The 7,780-nt window shown below is 47.4% G+C and overlaps 1 protein-coding gene across 1 annotated transcript; it reads right to left on the reverse strand.

The window, feature by feature from the left end:
• Positions 1-463: 463 nt before the first annotated feature.
• On the reverse strand, positions 464-5,688 carry LBHD2 (LBH domain containing 2; the record flags this gene model as incomplete). The annotated part of the gene is made up of 3 exons (XM_084270661.1): positions 464-540; positions 1,656-1,857; positions 5,599-5,688. The coding sequence occupies 3 exons, from the start codon at positions 5,686-5,688 to the stop codon at positions 464-466; spliced, it is 369 nt and encodes a 122-aa protein (XP_084126787.1).
• Between the last annotated feature and the right edge of the window lie 2,092 nt (positions 5,689-7,780).

Genomic DNA, 7,780 nt, shown 5'->3' on the forward strand with positions numbered 1-7,780 from the left:
CAAAATCAAATGGTGACTGTATATTACATCTATTGTCCATAATATCACAGTGCTAGTTTTAAATGGCTAAAAACAAGAAACGTTTTAGATTTAAGACATCCCTCCTGTAGAAATGTAACCCCTTTGTCCTGCTGTTGATACCTGAAAGCAGCCTTGCTTGAAAAAGGTAAAACCAATGAAATGTACTAATTTAAATTAGGAGCATTTTTTTTCCTTGATAATCTCATATTTCCTAACACGTCTCATTGTTTCCCAAGGAAAAATTAAACAAATAATATGAATCCCAGCCTGAAAATCAAAATGCTGAAAAGAACAGTTCTAAAGCCCAGACGCTTCTTACCAGGTACTAACTAAATAAAACCCTTGCAGATTTAAATACAGATTACTTTGACATGTCTTCAGAGTGCGTTAGCTTCCCAACCACATTCATAATGAAGTTTCACTTCTGAGGCCATGGTAGTCCCTACTCATCCTCTTCAGTTCTGCTTTCCAGAGTATCTGTACTGTCTTCCACTTCTTGAGCTGGGTGCGCTGAAGTATCTGCAAAGAAATGGCTCATCAGTATTTATTTCCCCATACGGGCACAACAGTCTTCATTCGGTTCCCTGCTCCACTAGGCAGTTGATCTGTTAGGGGGAACAGACCTGACATGAGCAATTTGCCCTACTTGCAAACCAGTAGTTTAACCCGGAGTAGGGAACTCTGAGTACATCACAGTCTGACTTCATAAGGGATTTGAGACCTGAGAACAGCTATTAGTGAGATGAAGTGATGATCTCTACAGACACTACTGCAGTGGAAGGACTATCTGCTGTCTTAGTGAAATCTGCTCAAACTCTCAGTCCTGAAGACATGAGTCCTAACATCAACACACAAAACCAACTCAGAGGCCATAACGTGCAACCTGGAGGTCAGGCCATAGGGTTGTCTCATAGTTCTTCTTGAATGATCAAACCCCATGGTTGCCACCACAAAAATGCCAACTGGAATAGGAGGTGATTTGACACTTCAAAATCAGACCATTTGTCATCTCCCCTTTGTAAGTGAAGGGAAGGTGCATCTTGCACCCCACCCTGGCAGCTGTCTCTGAGTGTCTGGGTGGCAAATGTCGGTGCACTGAAATGGAAATTGTGCCACTCTTTAAGAGAAAAGGAGACAATTGAGGTTAAAAAAAACCCCAAAATAAATAGACCTGTTTCACACTGGAGCACTCGCTGCGCAAGCTGCACCCCAACAAGCTCTTATCTTTAGTCCTATTTACCCCACAGTGGTGCTACAAGCCGTATCCACACATTTGTGAGTTTCTTTTACATTAATGAACTCCTGGGACACTTATGATGCTTTAACAATGTGCTGCTGATAAACACTTTGCTTCTAGGCTAGGAGATTGGGAGGTAGATATATGATACTGAGCAGCATTACTGTTTCCTAGAGTGAACTGCTAATGTGCAGTAAAATGCCTGTTGGCCACCTGAGTGACCAGGACTGAGCCTACAAAGAAAAGCTACAAGCTACAGGGACTCCCTTTCCAGTGCAGGTGTTTTTGGGCACCTTCAGGCACCTGCTGGTATTTGGTACACGATTAACTTCGAAGCATGGCATGGCCTGAAACTGCTATTTTCCTGTGGGGAAAAAGGATGAAATTTACTCATTACCTTCCAGATCCATCTGCTGCTGCTGCTGCTGGACACTGACTCTTGGGTCACCATGATGACCCTTGTCTTCTGCTGATTTCAGGTCATCAGGCGGCCAGCGCAGCTCCCCACTCTCTACATCCCCGGACTCAGTCGGCTCCACCACGATTGATGGCAGTCTTTTGGACAGCTTGGGGTACTTCTCACGTGAATCTGGGAAGGCCTGGTGAGACACATAGGTATGTGTCTGTCAAAGTCTTGTCCAGGGATGCATATTCAGGGCAAACAGAGTACACCTCCATCTTAGCATGCTTTCTACACCTGATGCCCTCCCATGCTCACCCTTCAGACTGGTGCAGGGCTGCAGTTCTGCTCAGGGAGGATTTCAGAAGTGGCTAAATCCTGCTCCTTGCCAGCCAAGGGTGGATGCAGAGGGGCTATAAGTCTCAACACACTCTCTACACATGCTGTCCCTCGCTGGGGAAAAAAAAAGTCTTTGCTCACCAGTGTGCCAGGCAGACGATTGCCTTGGCTCATGTGATCCAACATGTGTAGCAAAACCCAGAGATTTAGGTTACAAAATTAATCTAAGTGTCATCAAACACTTGTGTTTCAGTTCTGGCGGGGTTTAGGACACAGGAGCCACTGTTGTAACAGTAAGCTAAATGGCTGCTGCAGCCCTGCTAGCTGCTATCCCTTTACCCTGATGTGATATTCATGTTTTCTTGCGGTGACAGTTTATTAAGACGCCACCATTCTGCAGAGCTATTTTCTGTAATGTAAACCACTGTACTTTATGATGCATTCATGCAAAACAGGCAGCTCCAGAGATCATCGTTACACAGAGGAAGGTGCCAGCTACTATTTTCATTTGTTGCACTGAGGCTGCAGGTCAAACATTACGCCAGTGATTAGAGCTTGAAGCTGAACTAGGTCTTTTTAGTGAAGGATATTGTAACACATAAAAGTGCTTTCCTGTTTTCAACATCGCTGCCTCATTTAAATCTCTCAGGCAGCGTACTCTGTTTTGGATTGTGTGGGGTTTTTTTCCTGGAGTTTTTTGTTTGGGCTTTGGATTTTTTGAGGAAAGAATAATTTCAGCCCCTCCAGGATGTTAACATAAGACAAACCTGTTTTGCAGAAACCTTATCTCCTGGCTTCTCTCACTTCCACACACCTGCACTAATGGGTTGTAAATTTCTCCATGCTAGCTGAGATTTATTTTATGTATTGTATTTCATTTTATTTGTAACAATAAAATTAAGGTGCAGACTAGGGGCCTGAACTGAGGGTTGAGAGCAAGAACGATCCCAGTTTAACTCCAGGCACTGCCACTGGTTTGGTGTGTACTGGTGGAAACCTCTGCACACACCTGCAACATGCTCACCACTGAATCAGGGTCTCTGGTTAGACAGAGCACTGCTGGTAGTGAGTCAGTCTCAGCACAGCTCCTGCTACAGGCACAGGCAAAAAACCAGACATTCCCTAACCACCATAAGAGTGGGCACATCCCCCAGGACATTGCCAGGGACCCGGGGGTGTCATAACCCACACGGAAGTGTTTGCTCCGTGGCTTCTGCAACCTTCCTTCATCCCAACAGCTGCTCTCTCTGAGAGCTGAGGGTCAGTTGTTCCGTTTGGCATCAGAGCTGGTATGAGGAGGCAAGCCCTTGGGAAGGGCAATTCTCTTCCTGTGTGAGCCAGCACATTTTGTCGTTGCTGTGCTGCCTGTATCTGCATGGCTGGAGACAGGAAAGAACAATAGTTCTCATCCTCATGCCCTCACACCCTATGGTAATGTGAAGATTCATTACGCTTTGTAAATATGCAGGAAGGTGATAAATGTTGTATAGTATTGCTAGTGTTGCAAAGTGAGACACAGTTAAGGAGTTTCTTTTGTGAGAGAGCCCCGTCAGTGCCACTAGACCAAGAGAAGCACTGAAGGTAAACCTTTCTAATGCACCCACATGGGCGTAACTCCTGCTCAAGCTATGCTGCTCATGCTGCCTCAGAAAAGTTCTCCCCAACTTCCCATTACGCAGCCTCCTACTGAGCTGTTTTCAACTTGGAAAGGCATTTCCATGGCAGCTGTCTTAACGGGGAGGAATTTTAAAGAAGCTGTTATTTCCAAATGTAATTCAAGGTAAAATCTCCTTGGCCAGGACAGGTCCAGAGACACTCCTCTTGAGACCTGTGGTGAAGCCCAGATCCCTGGGCCTCATGGCTTGGCTGGCAGAATACCACCATAAAATTGGGGTAAAATTGCCTTGGCTGTGACAGTGACAGGGACCTCTTACCTCAGCCTCTGCTCAGCCTGCTCGGGTGGCAGAGGCCTGTGCGATGGCCACCCTGTTCCCAAGGCTGTCAGCAAGCTATGGGTGAGGTATCCAATGCAACAAAATTCCTACTTCTTCCACCTGCTTTCTGACACCCTAGGACATGACACACACTGATCTAAAAACGCCCTAAGAGCCGATTATCACAGCTGCGACAAAACTTAGGACAGGCACCTGTGCAGCCTCAGCTTGGCTATTTTTGTTTGGGTGGTTCTCATACGGCCTTTTCTCCCATCAATCATGTACCCTTTTTTTCCACCAGAGCCCAGTATTTACCGTGTCCCTCCAGGAATGAGTCAGGACTGGCAGGAAGCAGAACTGCCTGTCGGGCCGCGCTGTGTTTTGCTGCGGAAGCTGGAGTGTGTGACGAGTGGGCAGGAGACTGCAGGAAGAGAAGGACCGGTCTCCTGGCCAGAGTGCTTGGAAGTTGCTGGAAGAAACCTAGTATTCCCGCTGAGTCACTGACTTTGCACTACCTCTCATTTCTTCTTCTTGTTTTTTTACCTCAGGCAGCCACGGCTAAAATGTGGATGGTACCACCTTCTCCCAGAGGGAAAGGGTAAAGGAGCTGGGGGAAAACTTCTGGAGCATATGATCAGAGACACCATAGGACAGCCCTAAATACAGAGGTGGAGTTGGAGCTGGCACAGAGTTTGGGCAGTGAACACCAACACAATAATGAAAACCTGGGACTCGGGGGAAAAAGAGGAAGGAGAATATTGAAAATGTGCTCTGTGAGCGAGCAGCATCTATCCTGCGTGGTGGATGAGGCGTGGGAAAGCCTGTGGTATGCTCTTTGATTGCATACAGCCTTTCATTACATGCACAAGTGATCCAAAAGGAATTTGCAAAAATTTCAGTTCCGAGTTCCCTGGCTTCCAAAGGCTGGATTTTAACCTGCAGCAGCCTGCTCCTGGAGTAGTCTCCCCGGGGCTGTTTGCAGTAACACACCTTATGTCGAGAGGCAGCACAGCCCCACCAGGACACATTTAGGTGCTTTGTCCCTGGCAGTGACACCGAGAGTCAGGAGCACAACCACACAGCACAAACCAGGGCGAGGGAGTTGTTGTGAGGGGAGCCTGGGATATCATGATCCCTCCTGCTGGAACCGGCACCGCAGACGGGTACACGAGTGGGTGTGTGAGGCTGCCTGGGCACAGAAAGTACTCTTCCACCTGCCAGCAAATCACCCTGACCAGTGCTGCTGCTACCATGCCACTTAGGTGACTTACATGGCCCCTTCAAACGGTCTCTTTTCTAAAAAGGGAGCTCCCTCTGAGCCTGAGGAAACTCAGCTCATCACAAGGTGGCTGTATAAAAGCTGTGTTACCATACTGCTTGGATGTCTTCATCACACAATGGTTGTTCAGATCTGAACCTGCAGTGACACCAGCATCTTTGCCTGCATCCCCACAGGGGTCGGGCATCACTGTCACTGTGCCCTGAAGTCCTGGCACCTGACAACACCCTCCTGTCAGAACTCTTACCTTTTTAAAAATAAAATCTAAGTAGGATCAAACATGTTCTTCTGGCAACTGTGTTCTGCAATTCAACAGCTGCATGCATGACAGTTACTGGTTATATTTTGAAAAACAGCTCAAGACACTTTCCAGTTTTTCTGAAGTTACCTGGCTTGAAGGGCCTTCCTCTTCCTCAGGAGTCTGGCTGAGTGCAAATTCCTCCATCACTGGTTCCCGTGTATTCATCACCTCTGTCATGCTGCAGTTAAAGCAGAATGGGAAAACAGCTCTGAGTCTTGGCCCCACAGTTAATTTAACAAAAGGCACTGACTCTCCATAGTTGTAAAAACAATTGTGTTACAGACTGTCCCTTCTAAACAGCCCACTGAGAAGTGTTTTTTTGACCATCCACACCAACTGCTACTGATGCAGAGCAGGGCATTGGTGCCAGCTGCCCCCCAGGACAAGAGAGGACCTCCACAGTGTCCCAGAGTCATCAGCAGGAAAATGGGTCCTCCAGTGTTATCAGCAACCAGTTTGTTACTGATATAGGAGCTCAGAAATTGCATCTACTGAGCAAAAAAATATTACTCATGGAAATATCTGCCTTGAATTAAATTCTCTGATTCTTTGTAATATCTTCAGTATTTGCTCTTCCCAGACGTCTCTTCCATTTAGTCATGAGCCAGCATTTCTTTTTAAACTGTTAATTCCTGATACACCAGCTCTATCAGTACCTAAGGACCAGATTTTTAGTCTTTACTTGCCTGAGTGTTCAGAGTGGTGTTGAGTGGGATTTTGAAATGCAGCAGGGAAGGTTTGGCACCTAAATCTCATTTAAATCAAGGACTTAGGAACCTAAGCTGTTTCTGTGCCCATTAAGCATCCCCCTGTGCTGCTGAGCATCTGAGCCACTACAGCACTGGCCCTTGTGCTGTCCTTGTTCCACTGTGCATTTCAGCACCCCAGAGCAGAGGGATGAGAACTGGCTGCAGTCCTCTCTGCAGGGAGCTCGGCCCAGCCCAGCCCATGGTTGGGTAGCTGCATGTCTCTGTGGCATTAGGATTTTCCTCACATTTGAGATTTATAGATACAGAATTCTATTGAAAACTCTGAGGACGGCTGAAAACTTGGATCTGTGTATTAAGTGCATAGGAGCCAACAGAGCCAGAACAACTCTGACTGGCAGATGGAAGGGGCCACGTTCATTTTGGATGTGAATACATCAGCCAGGGGTGGGTTTGGCCCTGGGCATTTCGCTCTCTCTGGCTGGCATTCATCAGGTACAGCAACTACTGGCTGCCAGTGCCTCCTGCAGCACGCAGAACGTACGCATCATCACTTAGGCAGCCCTGCCACCTGCCACAGCAAGAGCTCCGTTGGGCACGACTAAATGCTGCCATTAATTCTGGCCCTGCTTCACACACAAAAGCTTCCTTTGTAAAGGCTGCTCCTACTGAGAAATGCAAACTAAAACATCTTAAGGATAACTTGTTTCAGGCTTACATTACCAATTACCCCACAAAACTAAATTTTACAATATCTGCAATTACTACAAAACCCTTCACAATGGCTTTAATTAGCTGTAGCACAGAGCAGCGTGATAGCGCAGAGACTTTCACTCCCACTGCATCATATTTAAAAAAGAGCACGGCAGACCCAGGAGACACTTGAGCTCAGCTGTGGGCCAGAACCTGACTCCATAGGCATCCATCAGCTTAGGGAAAAGCCCTGAAGCGCCAGCCTCGGACCCAACAAATGCTGAATTAAACATCACGCTTCCTGGCGTACACACACACACACACACACACACACCCCCCCAGGAGAGCAGAACCAGGCTCTGACACTCAGCAAGATGCTGAACCAAACCCTTGATCTGGGCATCCCCCATCTTCCACAGCCTCAGTCTTTCCAGAGCCACAGTACAGCAGAAGAGGGACAGATTCTGCCTGCTAGGAAGAGTTTTGAGGTCCCTGCCCTCACGTGGACCTGTACCCCTCCCCAGGGACACCACATCAGCACACCACAAACCACCTAACCAGTAAAATACGTTTTTTTTTCTTTCCAGGCACAGGCTTTTATTCTTGCAGCATCCAGTGACCATGGGCCCAGTTGTGCCACCTGTTTCTGCTACTCAAGAAGCTCTTTAAAGGACAGAGCTTGGCCTTGGACCCTTCCTTGTCCGAAAGGAAAGCAGCATGCCCTCTGTTGCCTCCTCCCTCTGATCACTCCCGGTGCTCATGCATTTCTTGCCTTTTTTCCCATCCTGGTCCTGGTCTCTCCCTTGATCCTAAAGGGAACCTTTTGCATCCCTTCTGTCCCTGCAGAGAACCACGCTGGGCCACAGCAA

Source organism: Gallinula chloropus, assembly GCF_964237585.1.
Source record: "Gallinula chloropus genome assembly, chromosome: 14".
Classification (NCBI taxonomy): domain Eukaryota; kingdom Metazoa; phylum Chordata; class Aves; order Gruiformes; family Rallidae; genus Gallinula; species Gallinula chloropus.